Here is a 22,046-nt window from a genome sequence, read left to right on the forward strand (position 1 = left end):
CTTAAAAAAATAAGGAAATTCTCTCATCATTTACTCACCCTCATGTAATCCCAGAAAGTGTATGACTTTCTTACTTCTGCTGAACACAAATGAAGATTTTTAGAAGAATATCTCAGCTTTGTAGGTCCTTACAATGCAAGTGAATCTGTTTCTCACCCACTCCTATCATTTAGCTTTTGAAGATATGGATTTAACCACTGAAGTTATATGGATTATTTTTATGTTTCCTTTATGTGATATATATATATATATATATATATATATATATATATATATATATATATATATATATATATATATATATATATAAAATCTTTGTGTTCTGCTGAAAAAGAAAGTCATCCACATCTGGTATGGCATTAGGGTAAGTAAAAGATGAGAGAATTTTCATTTTTGGGTGAAATATCCCTTTAACCTGTGCAAACAAACATTTTTAAGTATAAAGCTTACACAGCACGTGGAGGACCAACAGCATATTAGGCAGGTGGTCATAACGTTTTGGCTCATCACTGTATATCTTTATGCCTTTTCTTTGATTATATAATATGTTTTTCAAAGTTTTGACAGTTTCTATCGAACTGTTGGCATGCTTATAGCCGGGCTGTGTGCCCAGTGCTATTTACACTAAGGGCAAATAATTATTTGCCAGACTGAACTAATGGTAGGGGGCCCCCTGGTGGTCTCAGGGGCCCTATGCCACCGCTAATATTACGTATTAGGCAGGGCCGGCAATATATATATATATATATATATATATATATATATATATATATATATATATATATATATATATGGCAGAAATAGTAAGAATGGTATGGTATGCACTATAAACTCTGCCATGTTTATTCTGACACATTCAGTTACACTAAAATCTTACAAATCCATGTTTTTATAACAGTACAATTCTCTTTTCATGCAATCTTAATCTTATACATCATGTTCATTCATAAAAACAATTAAAAAAATTCACAAATATTTAACATAATATAGGCTTTTATCAGACTTTCTACTTGTACACACAGGCACTGTTTTAAGCAGCATGTAACCTGTTCAAATTTATATTGTTTCTGGTTATTATATGAAAAAAAAAAAAAAAAAAAAATCAAACATCTGTCTATCTGTATTTCTATTGCATCAACTTTGCCACTTCAACATTGTGCGATCTGCCATGACTGATGTAGGTTCAGCACACAACGGGAAGCACAAAGTGTCCGGCTTGACGGCTCCCTTTTTTAACTGCTTTTTAAGAGTGCTTTGGGACAACTTCTTTGTGTGAAAACTAGCCACAACTTCCCCTGTAGACTGTATAGTAAAAGTATAGCCAGTGTTGGCATGAGACAAGAGTGACAGAATTGCATACTGACATGTTTGTGTAAAGTTACTACCATTCTTTCAACTTCAATGCCATGTCAATGTAATGGATGATTAACAAGTTTTAAGAAATGTAAATTTTAAAGAAAGGATAAAAAAACAGAGATCTGTGATGCATTTTTATTTAGAAATAAGAATATAAAAGGCCAATAAATAATATTCACAATACAATTTTTTTTTATTTTTTTTTTTAAACAAATTACACCAAAATAAAACACACACACAAATATTTATAAAATTAGCCTATTCGGCTAAAGCTTAAAAAAAAAAAAATGCATTAGGAGAAATAGCTATGTTCACTTCCCAGAAGGAAAAATACAAAGGTTTTAATCCCATCCAAGGTTTGCTAATCCATAATCCTACTTGCTCCTTCCTCATTTCTCTCATTCGCGCTGTAAACCCTGACCCACAATGCACAAGTCTGGGTGTGAGGCTGAGCGCACTGCACCCCGGAGTTCTGTTTGCTCACTCCATGGCTTGTCTTCTCTGATTGGACCATCTTCCAACCTGTCACAGCAAATCAGAACATGCATATTAGTGTATTGAAGGATTAGTGAAGTGGGGGAAGAGTTATTTTGCCATGGTGAGCAGTGAGTCATTGAGAGCTTAGTTGTGAGGGATTAGCAGTTATATTGCAAGGTAAAATCTAAATCTCACCATAATGATGCTACATTTCAAGTTCACTCAAGTTTTAAAATTAATTACAATTAAAATTGTATGATTATATCATAAATCGCTGTTCCTCTGTCAACCTTCTTTGATCCTTGTGATTTATAGAGTTCATATGAATAGTCTTTCCAATATTAGGGAGCCATTTTCATTATTTTTATGTGTTAATTAGTAATGCACAAGTAATGTTAACTTAAAGAAAACTTAAATTAATATTATATGGTGAAACCTTAAAGGAATAGTTCATCCAAAAATGAAAATGATGTCTATTACCTCACCCCACCCTCACCCCTTTTACTCCAACCACCTTTGACCGCAGTAAAATATAAAACCATAGTAAAAGTAAATGATACAGCTTGTGCACTATATTCCAAGTCTTCTGAAGCCATAAAATAACTTTATGCGATGAACTGACAAAAAAATAAGTTGCTTTTCACTCTCAAATGAAATCCTTGATAAGCCGAGTATGCAGCGCCCAAATTAAATATAGTCGCTGAGTTCAGAATTGCATACTACCATACTACTCTTACTATTTCTGCCATAGGCAGGTATGGCTAGTATGCAATTCTGAACTCAGTGACTACACTGGCGGCCAGAAGTTTGGTATAATGTACAGATTTTGCTCTTATGGAAAGAAATTGGTACTTTTATTCAACAAAGTGGCATTCAGCTGATCACAATGTATAGTCAGGACATTAATAATGTGAAAAAGTACTATTACAATGAAAAAAAAATTTTAGAACTTCTTAAACTACTTCAAAGAGTTCTCATCAAAAAATCCTCCATGTGCAGCAATGACAGCTTTGCAGATCCTTGGCATTCTAGCTGTCAGTTTGTCCAGAAACTCAGGTGACATTTCATCCCACGCTTCCTGTAGCACTTGCCATAGATGTGGCTGTCTTGTCGGGCACTTCTCACGCACCTTACAGTCTAGCTGATCCCACAAAAGCTCAGTGGGGTTAAGATCCATAACACTCTTTCCCAATTATCTGTTGTCCAATGTCCGTGTTTCTTTGCCCACTCTAACATTTTCTTTTTGTTTTTCTGTTTCAAAAGTGGCTTTTTCTTTGCAATTCTTCCCACAAGGCCTGCACCCATGAGTCTTCTCTTTACTGTTGTACATGAAACTGGTGTTGAGTGGGTAGAATTCAATGAAGCTGTCAGCTGAGGACATGTGATGCGTCTATTTCTCAAACTAGAGTCTCTGATGTACTTATCCTCTTGTTTAGTTGTACATCTAGCCTTCCACATCTCTTTCTGTCCTTGTTAGAGCCAGTTGTCCTTTGTCTTTGAAGACTGTAGTATACACCTTTGTATGAAATCTTCAGTTTTTTTTGGCAATTTCAAGCATTGTATAGCCTTCATTCCTCAAAACAATGAGTGACTGATGAGTTTCTAGAGAAAGCTGTTTCTTTTTTTTGCCATTTGTGATCTAATATTGACCTTAAGACATGCCAGTCTTTTGCATACTGTGGCAACTCAAAAACAAACACAAACACAAACACAATGTTAAGCTTCATTTAACAAACCAAATAGCTTTCAACAGTGTTTGATATAATGGCAAGTGATTTTCTAGTACGAAATTAGCAATTTAGCATGATTACTCAAGGATAAGGTGTTGGAGTGATGGCTGCTGGAAATGGGGCCTGTCTAGATTTGATCAAAAATGACATTTTTCAAATGGTGATGGTGCTGTTTTTTACATCAGAAATGTCCTAACTATACTTTGTGATCAGCTGAATGCCACTTTGGTGAATTAAAGTACCAATTTCCTTCCGAAACAGCAAAATCTGTACATTATTCCAAACTTTTAGCCACCAGTGTATATTTAATTTGGGCGCTGCATACTCGGCTTATCAAGGATTTCATTTGAGAGTGAAAGCGACGTATTTTTATTTATTTTTTTTATTGTTTTCGGTTCATCGCATAAAGTTATGTTATGGCCAGTGATTATGCCGCAGGTTTGACTTCCTGACGTTTGATCACGAGACTAGTAAGAACCACTGAGGTTTGAAGTTATTTAAGTCCAACCTGTATGATCAACATTTTGCTAAATCTAAATAAAAAAGTTCCCCTGCATATATAAATTCTTGCTCAATCTTAGATGGCAATTACCAAGAGCTACTTTTGTTTGTTCAATGTTTGTTGTTGGGTCAATTCTCAAAGTCGTCAAGTATATTTATACATACATGTATTGTATAAAAACTGTTATTGTGCTTATAGTTTGCATTTGCTGGATATCCAGTGAAAATAACTTTTCTATTTCCTGTGATGATGACATTCCACAAGACTTGCTCACTGGACTTGACTGAAAATAATAATTAAAAAAATATTTCAACAGATAGATTTTATGAACCAATTCATATCCATGATTTAATTAAATACTTTACAAATGAATAATGACAACTGATTATCTGGCACCACAGTGTACAAATATAACTTAAAAATGCATACAACTGCAGATTTGTCCCTTGCTATATACCCTGAAAGCTGAGTGACACATATACACAATGAACCCGTAATTGAATTTCAAAAAGCATGGAAGCTGAACTCTTTAATATGACAGAGACAATCATATTGCATGTCCTTTTATTTTCCTTATTCTTTTATAAAATGAAATCTGGAACAGAGGGTATAATTTCAAGCATGAATGGTATTTGCTTCAGGTACCCTTATAAAAAAAAATAAAAAATTTAAATAAAGAGTAATTGAAAGAATCATGTATACTGTATGGATGTTAAGCATCATAACCCGATAGAGCTGAGTTCATGGATCAGAAATTAAAAGCTTAATAAAGTGTGCTCAGTGAATTCAATAGTATACCTCGCGGGACCTTTCTGCATAGTTCTCATACGTAAGCTTCTTCAGAGCATTTGTGGATTTTTGTTTCTGAGTCGTTAAATCACAGATATTAACCTGGATAAGCAGCCATGTAGCTGTGTTGGCGTGTTAAAAACATGACAGATGTGAAGTTGACTGAGATGTAAAGTGAATGCTGTTATGTATGAGTTATGTATAACCATGCAAAATTCCATGTGATATTACTTTGAGCAAGGTGATACTAGGGACAAACACTAAATTTCAGTTTATTTAAGATTTAATTTCAGTAAATTAAAAGTTATCTCTCTGTTTGAAAAAAGGAGGGTGAACATTTCACTCATTAAATAAATATATCCAATATATTTCTTCTGGTGCTTTTATGACTTGGAATTCAAACTAATAATTATTATAACATTCTACTGTAGTTTGTTGGTTAAAAGCTTACATGATCTTAGCTTACTAAATTATTTAAGATAATTATAATGCAAACCACTTTTGCTTTAAACACATTCCTGGCAAATTTGCTGCAAATTCGCCACTGATAATTTTCACATGCAAATGAGCTTAGCGGCAAACTTGCAGCAAATTGTCCATTGTTGCCAAAGATTTGCTGCAGGTTCACAACTATAGGTAAAGAGTTGCAAACTTCTGGCACACATTTACGCGAATCACAAGCTCATTTGCATGTGAACATAATGAGTGTCAAATTTACGTCAAATTTGTGACAAGTGTGCAGCTAGTTTGCCAGAACTATAGATTTTTTGTAAGGGATATTATTCCTGACAGCTATAAAAAATAAATAAATAAATGTAAAAAGAAAATTGTGTCATATTAAGGTGAAAACCATTCTAATTTATAAGTATTAAAGCTGCTGTCTCTCTAATTTGCGAGACGGTGGTACAGTAACTTAATATTCAATATCATGATCAAGGCTTTTTCATAATAAGTCTATAATTGGTTCAGTAACTTATACCACATATACCACATACCACATTTCTTATTCACCTTATTCAGCCCTGCCCCTTTTCTGCACTCTGTGCTTCCATGTTTTATCTCTTAACTACCAGTTTGCATTGAAGCTATTGAGAAGAGCTGATCAAAATGGATTACATGTGGGAGCACAGAAATTATTTTTCATCAAGAGTTGATGGTGTTGAGTGCAGGGGCGGACTGGGACTAAAAAGTGTCCCTGGACATGCTGGCCCAGAGCGGCCCACCAAACCAGCCCGCAACACACCACACCATACCATAACACACCGGCTCATTGATTAGATTTTCCAGCTCAATTTCAAATAGTTGGAGAGGCATTTCTAATGACTGCTAGTCATGACAACAAGGCCCCACCAGTACAAAAAGTTTCATAACTTTAAAACATATAAAACAACTGTAAATGTGATGAGTGGATTTTTTAGTGAAAGCACTAAAATAAACACTTTATAGCAAATAACATGTCCGAAAACTTTTTTCCCAACATACATATGTTAGGTTAAAATGTACATGAAAGAACAAGGGAAAGTGTGTATTTTAGGTGCTGTGACAAGTCAGCATTTCTTCAAAGTTTTTAAAGATCTTAATCACCTTTCAAGTTTTTTTCTAGAAGTGCAAACAAACTATTGTCTTAGTTAATATGAGATTGTGGAAACAAGTATAATAATAATATATTATATATGTACTGTATATACTGTAGCTAAACAAGATCATAAAATGTTGTTTAAAATAGATGAAGAAAGTGTCACAAAGCAGGACAAAAATGTCAATTACTCACATAACTATGTGTAAATGTTTATTTAAAAATAAATTAAAAAAAATCAATGAAAACAAAATTGGCCAGAATATCTACAAATATATATAAACAAATATAAATATACGTAAAACAAAATAAGCATACCTCTTAAATTGTAGAACTTTGTAGATAATTAGCAGATTAATTGCTCATATTTTCACTCTATGTGAGTTTATTGTGTCTTTATATCTGCAGTGTTTTAATTCCTTCCAAAGATTATTCTTGAGAATAAAGTGAAAAGCCAAATGCTTTGACAAGCGCTGGTTCTGCTTTCCTTTAAACAAAGTATGCATTGCTTTGGCTTTACCTTACAATGTTTTTTGAATATTCACTCTGTAATGGGGTTCGCGTGGGCATGCTGGAGCCCAGGGCAGCTTAAAACGCCTGTAGGATGGGCCGGTACTTGCGCAGCAATGGGCCAGCCAAAATTACCCAGTGGCCCACCTGGAAAACGCCCAGTGCTCCTGACGGCCAATCCGCCCCTGTGTGAGTCTACACCACCCCTTTACTACATGAAAATGCCAGTAAGTTGTTTTTTCTGTCACTGTAAATGTTTGTTTTTTCGACACCCGCGGAGGTAAATTAGACCTGGCAGATCACATTCAGACAGCAATGACACACTGCACTTTTTTCATAATACAAGCATTAATTTGTCATATGTGTAATTCTGCTTTATTTTTAGGTTTCAACTTAATAATTTTTGTTAAAATATGTAGTTGACATGAAATTTTAAACAATGACAGCTCATATTATTTCACATGCAAGTTCATGACATTAAAGGAAATGACATTTGTACTTGTTCACATTAATTTTAACCTCATGTTTTTAAAAGGCTACAATTTGATAAAAAATGTAAACTGAATAATAAAACGTATACTTTCACATGTGTGTGTGTGTGTGTGTGTGTGTGTGTGTGTGTGTGTGTGTGTGTGTGTGTGTGGGCGGGTTTGGGTGGTTTACGAGAAAAAAAATGTAGGTTACAAACTGGTAATTACCAGTATTATGCTATAAATGTGGTTTATGAGGACATCTCTAGTGTCCCCATTATTCAAATCACTTAAAAAACATACTAAACTATGTTTGGTTTTTTTATGTAAAAATACAGAAAGTTTTTTGTGAGGGTTAGGTTTAGGGGTAGGGTTAGGGGATAGAATCTATAGTTCGTACAGTATAAAAATCATTATGTTTATGGAGAGTCCTCATAAGGATAGCTGCACCAACATGTGTGTGTGTGTGTGTGTGTGTGTGTGTGTGTGTGAATATACAGGTGCATCTCAATAAATTAGAATGTCGTGGAAAAGTTCATTTATTTCAGTAATTCAACTCAAATTGTGAAACTCGTGTATTAAATAAATTCAGTGCACACAGACTGAAGTAGTTTAAGTTTTTGGTTCTTTTAATTGTGATGATTTTAGCTCACATTTAACAAAAACCCACCAATTCACTATCTCAAAAAATTAGAATATATCATAAGACCAATAAAAAAAACATTTTTAGTGAATTGTTGGCCTTTTGGAAAGTATGTTCATTTACTGTATATGTACTCAATACTTGGTAGGGGCTCCTTTTGCTTTAATTACTGCCTCAATTCGGCGTGGCATGGAGGTGATCAGTTTGTGGCACTGCTGAGGTGGTATGGAAGCCCAGGTTTCTTTGACAGTGGCCTTCAGCTCATCTGCATTTTTTGGTCTCTCGTTTCTCATTTTCCTCTTGACAATACCCCATAGATTCTCTATGGGGTTCAGGTCTGGTGAGTTTGCTGGCCAGTCAAACACACCAACACCATGGTCATTTAACCAACTTTTGGTGCTTTTGGCAGTGTGGGCAGGTGCCAAATCCTGCTGGAAAATGAAATCAGCATCTTTAAAAAGCTGGTCAGCAGAAGGAAGCATGAAGTGCTCCAAAATTTCTTGGTAAATGGATGCAGTGACTTTGGTTTTCAAAAAACACAATGGACCAACACCAGCAGATGACATTGCACCCCAAATCATCACAGACTGTGGAAACTTAACAGTGGACTTCAAGCAGCTTGGGCTATGAGCTTCTCCACCTTTCCTCCAGATTCTAGGACCTTGGTTTCCAAATTAAATACAAAACTTGCTCTCATCTGAAAAGAGGACTTTGGACCACTGGGCAACAGTCCAGTTCTTCTTCTCCTTAGCCCAGGTAAGACGCCTCTGACGTTGTCTGTGGTTCAGGAGTGGCTTAACAAGAGGAATACGACAACTGTAGCCAAATTCCTTGACACGTCTGTGTGTGGTGGCTCTTGATGCCTTGACCACAGCCTCAGTCCATTCCTTGTGAAGTTCACCCAAATTCTTGAATCGATTTTGCTTGACAATCCTCATAAGGCTGCGGTTGGTTGTGCATCTTTTTCTTCCACACTTTTTCCTTCCACTCAACTTTCTGTTAATATGCTTGGATACAGCACTCTGTGAACAGCCAGCTTCTTTGGCAATGAATGTTTGTGGCTTACCCTCCTTGTGAAGGGTGTCAATGATTGTCTTCTGGACAACTGTCAGATCAGCAGTCTTCCCCATGATTGTGTAGCCTAGTGAACAAAACTGAGAGACCATTTTGAAGGCTTAGGAAACCTTTGCAGGTGTTTTGAGTTGATTAGCTGATTGGCATGCCACCACATTCTAATTTTTTGAGATAGTGAATTGGTGGGTTTTTGTTAAATGTGAGCCAAAATCATCACAATTAAAAGAACCAAAGACTTAAACTACTTCAGTCTGTGTGCATTGAATTTATTTAATACACGAGTTTCACAATTTGAGTTGAATTACTGAAATAAATGAACTTTTCCACGACATTCTAATTTATTGAGATGCACCTGTAGTAGCACCCCTTCCCCGTCCCGGTTTAACCCTTGTGCGACCTTTGGGACATTTTTGTCTTTTTCATTTTTGTTTTTTCGACCATGTGTAAATGCCAGTGGCATAAATTTAGCCAAAGGTATGTATTTTTGGGGGAATTTTGATATTTCAATCTCAGTTCTTATAATACATTATAAGAATTATATATGTATTATATATAATACACTGTGTACACAAAACAGTTACACTCAGGACCTTAAGGACAAAAATGTACCCATTGAAACCAATTAAATCTGCAATATTTAATCCCGGTGCCATTAAAGCATAAAATCTTGAATTATATGATATTATGCTATCATTCCGGAGCCCTGGCTTCAAAATGTAAATTTTAAATATTTTCCACCAGATGGCACCATTTTTCTCATGTTTAGCCAATGGAACAAATACATGCTTTTTTCCTATTTTCTGTTTGCTGTATTATAGAGCACTGCAGGCCAATTGAATAAATGATGCAGCTAAAATTGTGTGGGTGTGTTGGTATGGATGTCAGAGTGTGTTTTGAATGTGTGTATTGAGACATTTGTGTGTGTATGTGTGTGTAAAAAACAACAGTGGCATTATGTAAACAAACTGGCATTTAAAGGGTTAAAATCCTAAAAATGATTGAATATTTGATAGTTATGATCAGGACTAATGTTTGCTAAAAACATCTAAGTCAGTGAAAGTGGAAAATAATATGAATATATAATATTTTTATGGCAGTTTTTTGACGCTGACATTTTTGTCCTCTAAGGTACTGTGTTTTTTTTTTTTTTTTTGCACACTGCACAAAAAATAATAATGCATCAAAATCAATGTTGTTGCTAATCATTGTCATATCCAAAAAAAAATTTTTTTTTTTATTTTTTTTTATTTTGTTTTTAAACAACAGTGGCATTATATAAACAAACTAACATTTAAAGGTTTAAAATACTGAAAATGAATGAATACTTGGTAGTTATGATCAGGACTGATGTTGGTTAAAAAAATTAACTCATTGAAAGTGGAAAATAATATTAATATATAATATTATTATGGCAGGTTTTTGATGCAGACATTTTTGTCCTCTAAGGACCTCTGAGTAATTTTTTTTAATTGACGCACATGCGTTAAAAAAAAATCTGCTCACCTAACTATGACGCGATGGATGAATGACACAAGATGATGGCCAGAGGTGTCGTACAGAGATATTTTTTATTACTTTGTCTCTTTGAGTTTCATGAGCAAAGAGGCATATCAGTAGGTCCACAGCATGAAGGTAGGATGTGTAATTATGAATGAAGTACTTTTTTTTTTTTTTTATCTCCTCACTCTACTTCCAGTTGTTATGACATCCCCTGAACACTTTAAAATACAAATGATAACTTTTGGCATCTCTATAACCTGTAAATCCACTTCTCTAGCTAATTATACTTTGACATCAACACGATAGATATCTATATAGGAAACGCTTGACCTGAAGTTCAAATACACAATTTTCAAGATGGCTGCACGCTAGTTTCTCTGGGTGAATAAGGTGAATACCAAAGGATTGCAGGTAGATTTGTATTAGTCTATGACTTATAAAAGAATCTGTAATAAAAAATAAATAATTCCCAATTGCCCCTACTAAATGAATAAGAAGATATTCTTCAGCTTTTCATTTTATATACCACACGAATGTGAGACTCACCCATGGGTGCTTATTGCTGGCTCACTCCCACATGTTTCTGCCACGGAGATGACTGGCGCCCTAGGCGGCTGTCTTAGACTGGGCCTTCTGTCTGACTGGCTGCGCCGAATTAATTGCTGGGGTCCTCGTGCAGACACTAGCAGCCTACTATGCTCACCCCAGGGACGAGGTAGAACGCCGGTGCAGGCCCATGCCTGAGGGGGCTTAGGTGCGGGAACAGGCTGAGCCTCAAATAATGATGATGAGGCACGACAAAACACTGATCTAGCATTGCTAAATACTCTCGCAGTAGATTCTTCACTACTGTTGCCTCGAGTGCATTGAAGCACTTTTGGAGAAGCAGGAGGTGATGGTGCCTTGAAGTGGTTGGTGACCCTAGACATTGGGCTGGGGGTGTGGTCTTGCCGCAAGGCAGAAGTGCTTGGCAGGATCCGTTGGCCAGCAGAAGGAGGTGTGGGGAGTTTACGAACAACAGGGGGACTAGATGAAGTTGAAGAAGTGGGTTCACTTTTAAATACTGGAGGGCTAGGGAGTCTCCGATGTAACAATGGTGTGGACGGTAACACGCGAGTTCTGGATGCAGGTGGAGTGGCAGGTTTTTGGTTCCTAGAGGCACTGTTTGATTCTGTTTCATTGGTGCTGTTCTCCTGTTTAACCTCTACATCACTTGAGCAGGAAGAAAGCTTACTTTGGCCCTGCTCAACTGTATGTTTCTCTGTTGGAGAGTCAGAAGAATGTCTCAAGTGAATAATTTTTCTTGCTTGTTTGTAAAGGGAGGCAGCCTCCTCATTTTCTGTATCTTTTTCGGGACTGGAATCATGGGGACCACCCTTCCCAAGTCCCCTGGTATCCTGATGTAAGGAACGGGCTGGTGACATGCTAACAGAGCCCTTATGCAAATTTCCCCTACTAGGTAGCACTGTTATAGACTGCAAAGAGGCTCGTAGCCTCTGAGACATTGCTGTCCTTTTTGGTAGAGTGGATCGGCCCCTGCTTTTTTTATTTTCTTCTGTGTCCTTTGTCTGTATGTTTTCAAAGGAATTGTCCATGAGAACCTCAAGCGGAGGGGGTGGTAGATTGTCAATGTCAACATCTTCTGTCCTTTCATAGCATCGTGACTCCCCTCGACCACTAACAAAATTATTGTCATTGAATGCTAATGTGCCAGAGGTACCTAAACCTGGAATGATGGGAACGCCACATTTTCTAACACTTTTAAGAGGTCCAAGAACTTTTGCACTCTCTGTCATCTGTTTACTTTCCTCCACACCCTGACTGAAGGAGTCAATCAATGTTTTAACAGAATTCCTCCCCCTACACAACCTTGAGGATTGGCGGGGTGATGATGGTGGGCTTGGTGTAGGTGCTGCCTTAACAGTCCCCTTAAGAACTTTCTTGTCTTTGTCCTTTCCCTTTTCTTTTTCCTTCTCTTTATCCTTTTTCTTTTTTTCATCCATTTCTTCCTTAACACCACCTTGTTCCCCTAAATCTACTTTTGCATTGCCTACCTTTCTTTGATTATTCAGAGAAAAAATGTTCCTGTTCAAAGAATGCTGCCTGCTGGTGGCTACAAATGAAATGGCTTGTGTTGGCTGCTGTTGGATTTGCTTAGATGAATCTTGCTTTGTATGTTCTTCACACTTAACCTTGGTCATCCTCTCCAGCCTTTGGTTCAGTTCTTTTTGAGTTCTCTCAAGTTCAATGAGTGTAGGATCTTCTGCTTTGCTACGCAGAGAATCTGCTGATCTTGATCGGTACTGTTTAGTAACCGTGATCTTTTTCTTTGGTGTTCTTGTGAGAGCTGTTTGTGGTCTTTTAGAACTTTTGTCACTATCCTCAGTCCACTGGTGACTACAGCCCTTTGGGCTCTCAGTCTGTTTTGACTTTACTCCAGAGCTTTGGGATGGCAAAAACTTAATCCGGCCACTGATGGCATCTTTCAACTTTAAAGTCATTTCTACATTTTGTGGATTCTCTATGCGCTTTGTTGGCAGGCGACATGGTTGCTGTCTAAGGTCTGGAGTAGAAGAGTTTGATTGTGTCCTCCGTTTATCCTCACATTTTTCATCTTTACTTCCATCCTCCACATCCTCCCCTCCACCTTCATCCAAGGAGACAGAGCTAAGCAGTGATTCCATATCCCTATTTTCCTTTGCTGTAATAGTGCAAATCGAGTCTATAGAGTTAAGAGAGCTGCTGTTGCTTATTGTTCTGAGAAGTCTGCCTCTGTATGAGGCTTGGTCAACTGGTATAAAACCAGAGGGGCTACATGACATAGCACAAATGGTTCCAGTTGACTCACAACTTTCTCTGCGCTGGTGTCGTCTGTCTGAACCTGCCAGTGATTCACTTTCTGCACCAATACCACTGTCTTCACTAAACAGTGCAGAGTCTTCTGGGCCAGGCTTTCTCAGTGAGGCAGCCTCAATCCGAGACAGCAACTGCATTAATCTACACTCTGATGCACGCTTTGTCCTGAGCTTCTTTTCAAGAATTTCAGAAATGGAGGAAATATAATCCACAGCCTCCTCAAGCGCAGTATCCCCAATTCCACTCACCAATTGACCCACTTGTCTCATCCTCTGGACAGTGTACTGGAGGAGTTGTTGTAGCAGGTCTGGTGGGGGCTCATTTGAGGTGGGAGATGTCAAATTTTTTGCTGAGCTGGATGAAGAGTATTTCTTTTTTTGGCAAGGCCAAGCCAGATGCTGTCCATTTTCTTTTAACATCTTCTCTCCCTCTTCTACTATTTCCTGCAGCCCTTTATTTATCTCTTCATAGCGTAGGACCAAGAACGCCAACATGGGATGCAAGGAGATTTGGGTCTGAGCTGCATGATCGAGTAACTCTAACAGGTCTTCAAATTTATTGATACTGGGATTGAGATATGCATACGCTGCTTGATGAGCTTTCACCAGTGGCTCTGGAAAGTCTACTTTTTCTTCAATACAACATCTTTCCTTGCCTTTCTTCTTGTTCAGTTTTGTTAGACCTTTCTTAGACTTCTTCACAGCCTTTTTTTCACAAGCCTCTTGTTTTTCTTCTTGTCTTTCCCTCCCTTTAGATAATATATTGATGGTAATCTCTCGTGTACCCAGTTTGGCAGAAGCAACCCCAGCAGTTTCTGGCTCACCTTCAGAGAATTTCCTCCCTAACAAAGTGGAACTTGTGTTGTTCCGAGCTGTTGAGTTGTCTTTATCTTTTTCCCCTCCTCCAGATCCTCTACTTCCCCCATCATCAGACTGTGATTCTCCTGGGCTTTCCTGGGTTACTGGTAGTAGAGTTCTCCCTCTTCTGAACAGTCCCTGTGCTGCATTTAAATTGTTTCCCCGTGATGGAGAGCAGCCCATTTCAGAGCAGTTGCAGTTCACTGGTTTTTAGACCTTAAATATATAGTCCATCAAAGATGAAGAGGCAGACAACTTCATCTGATGCCAGGATAGTTTAGAGCCATAACCACCAGCTGCACCTGTCATTTTCAAATGACTCTAATTGCTAAGCACACTGTTGTATTTGAATGTCTTTAGGTATCCTGGGTAATCACAGAAGAAAAGCACCCAAAAAGTTGAGCAGTGCCAATCAATGAGTCTTATCTTTTCTCTTTCAGATAACATCCAAACAAAGAACAATTATTCCATTGATGATTAAAATAGTTTTTGATTCTTCTAAAGCAAATATTGTCAAGCAGTAAGTTTAACATGGCACTGTCCCTCTGTACCTTCTGGAGGACGATCAGCTGAAGAGATTAGTGAGGATTTGAGTGTAGTCCTCAGGGTGCACACATGTCACTGTAGAGCAAATACGTTTGTAAGACCTTAAGCTCATCAAGATAATCATGGCTGTTATTGATGTGGATATTTATAGCTCAAACAGTGTCTCCCTGTTTGGCTCTCTCAATATTTAGGCTACCACAGACAAGTTTTTCTAAATAATAAATTGTTTGATGAACCATTGTGTACTCCTGTAAACTTTATTTTCTTTTTGAATTTATGTATCTGGTTTTAACCTTTTCAACAGAGAAATATATTTATATACAGTATTGTAGAAATAGATTGCATTGTGACACAATGTATATTGTTTAAAAGAACTTACAAAACTAAACATTTAAATTAATGCAGTGACTGTAATCTTTCACACTGTTCTGGTGCTCTGGTTCTCAACATTGACTGTTGTATTAGCACAGTGACACAAGAACCTGTACTGCTTGAGCTACTACAACTCCTGTCTGGCCAACGTTCTGATGTCAGTGCTAGTAATGCTGTGAAGGAAACTTGTTTATGTAGAAGATTAGAGTTACCTTAATAGGCTTTATTGGGTCATATTTACGAATGGGATATATATATATATATATATATATATATATATATATATATATATATATATATATATATTCATGCTGAATTTTTTATTAATTTTGATTACTTTCTTTTCAGAAAGGTAAGGGTGATTATTTTACAGGATTACTTTGACTGACTGCTATAACCAGAACTGTATTTAACCCTTCCTGTTTTTGTTTGATTGACAGGCATTTGCAAAGTAAAAGTGTGAAGCTAAGCACTGCAACACCATATTAAATCTCACACTATGACCTCCTAAGGACATGTGTGTTAGAAAAGAGATGGCATAGTTTTTAATTGAGGAGCTCTCCTTTATTCATTCCTAACTGCCACTCAATTCATACTGTGTAAGTTTTATCAAATGTACATATTACAGGTATACTTCATAACATGATGTACAAGTGAATTGTGCATTGTGAATACATACCCTCCACCAACATAAATAATACAATATTATTAATATATTTAAACAATATGTATTACATTGTGAATTGAAGTTAGAATTAAAAATATACATATTTATATATTAAAGAGCTTATTGTCATTACCAAAAACAGACAAGTATAGGAGAACTGATTATTGCATAAAATATGATGCTTTTTAAGTTAGAAAAGAAGCAAATATTTGAAAGTAGCACAACAATCAGGGATTCACACACACACAAAAATATTTTGTTACATTGTATGCTTTTGGTGACTTGTCAATGCTACTATGACTTCAGAAGTGATGGTGTGTTTACTGGTTGGTATAGTATACTGAGTTTTACCATGTCTTATGATACAGTATATACAATATAAAACAGACACTTACAACAGTGTCTACATTTCAATTGTTGTCTTGACAATTTTGTATCTCAGTAAGATAAATATTGTAATATTATACTGTAGACTTTACACTTATCAAATGGATCTTCTTCTATAACTTTTCCGTAATGTCTGGAAACTGCATTTGTTGTTCTCTTGATATAATTCTTTCACTGTATATTCAATGGAACCCAAACCAGTATTGTTAGAGTTAATGGTAGTCTTTGACCCCTTAATTGTCCAACCTGGTTCTTCTGAAATCTCTGCAATAAAATCAAATGAATCAAATAAGATTCTGTGGTCATTTGCACTTGCCATATATACCTCTTGAGTAATGTTTTCTGTCTTCTTGCAGAGAGCCATATACCACTTGGGCACAAAGTGGCAGAAAATAATTCCTTAACATGACACCAGTATGGTTGCTGCTTGAATTGAATAGTGTTCGTTTAGCTTGGAAATATATACTGGGGTGAAACAGACCCAAACAAAAAGGTAGACCAACATGCTTAGTATAATATCTCCAGTCTCAGTGAAGCGCTGAGGAACCTTTCTCCCTTTAAAGGCCAGCAAAAAGCATATCAATGTTAGAAATGCAATATAGCAAAGCATGATGGCGAATCCAATTCCAGAACCTTCCTTGCACTGAAAAGTGATTGTCATCATTTTCTGGTTAGACTGCTTTGTCTCCACTGCAGGAGAATTGAATATAATCCAGAAGATACCGATGAGGATTTGAATGAGAGTCCCACCGGTTATAATAACTGAGGGCTTGTAAAACTTTTAATGCATTGCTGACGATAGGGTAAAAGAAGAGCAACATAGGTATGTGGAGCTTTTACCAAAATACATGAGACTGTGAGTGAGAACCCTAATGAGTACAAAATCTGACATCATCTTCACATGTGGACATTGGGTTTGCAAATGAACAGTATGGTGCTTGCATAACTGAGTGCTAACCCTGCCATTATGAAAAAGCATAGGTCTCCTCCTGCCTGTTTCATAACAGGACCTCCACGGAAGACCAGGAAGATAATCAAAGTGAACAGTAACAACACAAACCTTAATGCAATGAATGTAATTCAGAACTATCCCATTTCCAATAGTCCTCTTCCATTGGCTTGCAAAAACTTGATCCCTTCAAAGACCATGTACCACTTTCACAAGGGAGGCAATTTGGTAAGTCTGAAAAAGAAACAAATGTGTTATTCAGAAAGGCAGCAGAAATCTGACTAAAATCTGTTTGTTTGCAGTCCCTGCTGAAAAGCCCAGCTTAGAGCAGCATGAATTGCCATGGTTTAGTGGTTAGTGCTGGTTTGATGTTGGTCTAGGTGGTGAACTAGCATAGCCATGTTATTCATCAACAGCCAGAAAGGTCTTCAGTAACTGCAGGGCTGGATTACCCATATGGGCACGTGCCCAGGGGCACCCTGTCCTGGGTGGCATCATGCGATGACATTTAAAGTTTTTCAGTATTCTGTTCTTCTCTTCTTCTGAAAATTGTTCATAAAATTACTTGATAATGTGTGGTCTTGTGTGCACCCTGCATTACTCCATCGTGTCCATGTCAGGTCAGGAGTTATTGAGTATTATTTGTGTTGTGTATGTGTGTTGTAATGGGGGGGCTCTAAATGTGGGGCACTAAATTTGTTCATGCTCAGGGGCACAAAGGAGTCTTAATAGGACCATGGGTAACTGGTCTTTTTAACAGCAAAAGTAACACATTAAATCAGATTTTTACAAACCCGATCAAAATTGAAATCCAATTCAAATCAGATTTAAAAAAAAAAAAAGCTTTTCTATTTAAATGGACATGAGCAAAAGAAAGGTTTTCAGTTTTTTGCCCTCTCTTTTTACACTAAATGCTACTCTCTTATCTCTTAGCGTTGTGCTAACACACAAGTCAATACTATGGCAATCAATGTACCAGTGTACAATACATACTACACTGGATATTGACTATGTAAGGAATAATGTACCGTTACAGTCAGCCAGTCATTATCACAAAATAAACAAATTATAAAATGACCTGCTCTACGTTATGTTACTATACGTTATCCCACTTTCATGGCTGCTTATCAGATAAATACATGGGCATAACATATTGATATCATACCCAATTATATTGAATATATAAATTCATACTCACTGGTTTCATTAGAGTAATAGCCATCCAAACATGTTGTGCAATTATGACAGCACAACTTTTTGAGGAGTTGTTTAACTGTACCAGGAGGGTAGATATCAGAGCACATGGAAATAGGAGCCTAAAATACAGTAAGACGCATTGAAGTGTGGTTAATATGTTATCCTTATGTGCACAATGTTTGTAATAATATGGCTTCTGCTAGCCTATTTTCATGATGTAATATAGCTTTGGATCTAGTTTATTGATTTTCAAAAATCGTTTTTATTTATTAATGCTCACCGAATTGTTACTCCATTTAATGGGTGCCTTAAAGATTGTAATTTCCAACAACAACAAAGCGTCTTTGGCCACTTGTTTCATCTGGGTCCCAGTTTATTAAATCATAACCATTCATGAAATTTTCTGATGCATTGAAATAGAATGTCTGATTGTCCATAGTGAAACTGACCTTTTTCAGTTCCTTAAGGAGCTTACAGAATTAGAAAATAAAAATAAGTTCCAAACATTTAAAAATGTATAACATAGACAAATACAACAAATCTAACATTTTACAACTCACCTCCCATGGTGGAAAGTCCCTTCCTCCTGGGCAATCAATTTCATTTCAGTTTAGAAGATGTTTTAAAGTATGAGCTGTGGACCATACAGCTAGTCTCTCACCATAGGTTATGCTGATATCATCAGATTCTGTGAGAAAACCTGCCTCTTTGCCTAACTGCTGGTATTTCTCAAGGAAGAAGTTTACTGAGTCAGGTCTTGCAAAAACTCTTTAAAGCCAGTGTTAGGACCAAAGATGAAGGTGAAGCCAAAAATGTCTCTTATATTGTTGATTCCATCCATTCGAGATATATTTTGTGACATTGACTAAGCATCACTTGCGATCCAAGTTTGTAAGATTATTTTGACAAATCATCTCCTTGAAGAGTTTACTGACCACTCTTCCTGTAAGATGGGTAACACAACTGTAGCTCTAGATGAGCAGATTGTTTCTGCCACCTCTCTGATCTTTTTGTCAACATCATTTTGTGCTAGGTAATGAGGAAATACTTTTCAAAAGCAGGGCAAATATCTGCATCATCTGCATCTGCCAAGAAGATGTGGAAGGCATTTTTGCCATAATCATCATCTCTATAGACTATTCCAACCCAGTCCCAATGAAAGTGCTTTATAAAATTAGCCAGAGCTTTGGTTTGGTGAACATAGCTGGGAATGGTTTGCAGGAATGCTGGGTACCATCTCCAAGTGTAACGATGGGCTGGCGCTGGCAATGACAAAGACGATGACGATGGAGTGAATTTTGTATGCAATTGCCCCTATCCATATATCCCCATCTGCCCAGGCCCCACATATGCCTGGTGAGAATTCACAGGCATCCACAGAGCCAGCCAGAAGAAGAATGCCTATTAAAGGCCTGTAAAATACCTGTAAAAACATGAGAGTCAGTGTGACAGTACTATAGTCACTCTAGAGATTACCATTAACCTCTGCAACAAGAGTAAAATGCATAAATCTGACAGTCTGTTTATAAATAAGAAAACCTTGCAAGGGGGCTGGCTCAGTCTGGATGAAAACAAATCAAGTGTCAAAGATAACGTTACTGGAGCGTCGCTAAACATGCCATCATTATTTGTCAGCTAAACATGCCATTATTGTTCATCAGAAACATTTTCTCCCTGAACTGGTTCTGTGCATTCCTAATACTCACATTACTTTCCTTTGAGAGCTGAACTTTGAAATAGGAAAGGAATAAATTCAATGTGTTTGTGTATGAGAAAGTGTATGTATTGATTGGTTGTGCTACGTTCATGCTAATGAGATATGTGAGTAGAACAACTGGTCAAACATACCTTGTGGGGAAATCCCCAAATAATACTGGTGACAAAACGAGACTGCAACATTGATTGAAAGAGAAGGGAGACTGATTTGATTATTACATTAGTGTGTTTGAATTCAAAATTCCAATGTAAATAATTTTTTTAAATATTTTGCTGATTAATAATTCTCAAGTTTCATATATTTGTTACCAATATAAGAGATGAACAGGCCTATTAACGCAGTGATCACTGTGGTCCAGTGATGTATGGAAACCAAATAGAATCCAACTTTGGCCATAGTTGTCACAATATTTGGGTAAGTAGCCTATATTCCAACCACAGAACTTGAAGGTAAATTCTCTCGCCAAGGGACAACCATATTGTGCAAAAACATACTGTAGGCCTGCATGTTTCTGCAAGGCTGCATGACCCCATTTGATTATCGAACGGTTGAAGTAGAAGTCCCAATCTCTATATAAATAAACACTCTGAGTGGGCACCACTCCCATCAGGCAAGATGGAACCATCACAGAACGAAGTTGATGAAAAAATATCTTGCTCATCTTTGTACTAATTCCATTCAGGATGCAGTTGGCCACAGAGTGTCTTCTTTACCTGCCTCTCATTCTTGAGCATTACTTGATTCTAGGGTTGTCACAATATCTTAATACTGTCTTCCAGTACAATATCAGCTACAGCATCATGCTGTGTTGTAGTACTCTAGAAAGGACTCGGTCCTGAACTTGGTCTCAGGACATTTCAATTTGATTGATACATCCAATATTGGTTAGGTCCCTTCAGAACAGTCTGTAATTGCTCGCTATTCCCTATATAGTGCTCTATGTGTATTCACTATAAAGAGAGTCAGTGAACGAGTGAGTGATTTCACTCATTTACATTTAAATTAGCTGTGTTCTATTTGTGGTTAAACTATAGAGAAATAACACATTTTATGGGGATATAAAACAATATAAACATAATATATCATAATTGGAGAAGAAAGCAATGACAGTTAACTTACTTTGGTCAAATGGACACAAAAAGTTATGAATAATGATTCAGAAAGCCGAACTCGGCAGCATCCATCCATTCATTTACTGGCTTATCCTATGTAGGGTTGCAGGCCATGAACTCCGCAGCATGAACTTTCTTCATTTAGGATATATTTACATGACAATGATGTACTAAAAACGGAAACGTTTTTCCTTTTGAAAAGTTTCGCATACAGACGACAACGTTGTCAAAACGATCCCCGTTCACACGGATCCGCGAAAATGACTACAAACGATGTATTATGCATGCCAGGTCAGTAGTTGGCGATGTCACTTTGTAAAGAAACACTACGGCCTGCGCACATAAACATTCTTCCACAGAGCGGTGAATACAAACAATGAAGATGGCAAAAGCATCAAGCAACTTTGTCTGGACGGACGATGAGGTTGCTTTATTACTACAGTTACTTTGCAGGAGAAGCGTCAATAAACTCAAATTCTTGAGCGGCACAAACGCAGTCCTGTAGTCCGCCATTGTAGTTTTGAATGTCTCGCGCGTTGATTTGAAGTACTCACGCGCATGCCTGTAGACTGGACTCTCAAGATCATTCAATAAACTCTGCTCATTTTTACCATCACATCATGTCCTGCCATCTTCTGTATTCCCCCTGCTGACTCTTGGGCTGGTAGGAGAGTAAGTTAACATAACAAGCTGTTGATGTTGACTGGTTTTGGATATCAGACAGAACTCTGATATATGGATATCTTATGACGGAGAGAG

The 22,046-nt window shown here is 37.1% G+C and overlaps 1 protein-coding gene across 1 annotated transcript; it reads right to left on the minus strand.

The window, feature by feature from the left end:
* Positions 1 to 1,573: 1,573 nt before the first annotated feature.
* Positions 1,574 to 14,821, minus strand: LOC127455199 (photoreceptor cilium actin regulator-like). Its single transcript, XM_051722882.1, has 2 exons — positions 11,174 to 14,821; positions 1,574 to 1,878 (listed from the first exon to the last, which is right to left on the minus strand). Exons 1-2 carry the CDS (start codon positions 14,521 to 14,523, stop codon positions 1,755 to 1,757), a joined length of 3,474 nt encoding a protein of 1,157 aa, XP_051578842.1. The 5' UTR covers positions 14,524 to 14,821; the 3' UTR covers positions 1,574 to 1,754.
* Positions 14,822 to 22,046: the final 7,225 nt, after the last annotated feature.

This window comes from Myxocyprinus asiaticus, chromosome 17, assembly GCF_019703515.2.
Source record: "Myxocyprinus asiaticus isolate MX2 ecotype Aquarium Trade chromosome 17, UBuf_Myxa_2, whole genome shotgun sequence".
In the NCBI taxonomy this organism is placed as follows: domain Eukaryota; kingdom Metazoa; phylum Chordata; class Actinopteri; order Cypriniformes; family Catostomidae; genus Myxocyprinus; species Myxocyprinus asiaticus.

Excerpts from the sequence above, each read along its gene's own strand:
- LOC127455199 (XM_051722882.1), bottom strand. The coding sequence starts at position 14,523 with ATGGGCTGCTCTCCATCACGGGGAAACAATTTAAATGCAGCACAGGGA. Across the intron at positions 1,879-11,173 it reads CCAGCAATAAGCACCCATGG|GTTGGAAGATGGTCCAATCA; the intron begins GTGAGTCTCACA and ends TTGCTGTGACAG.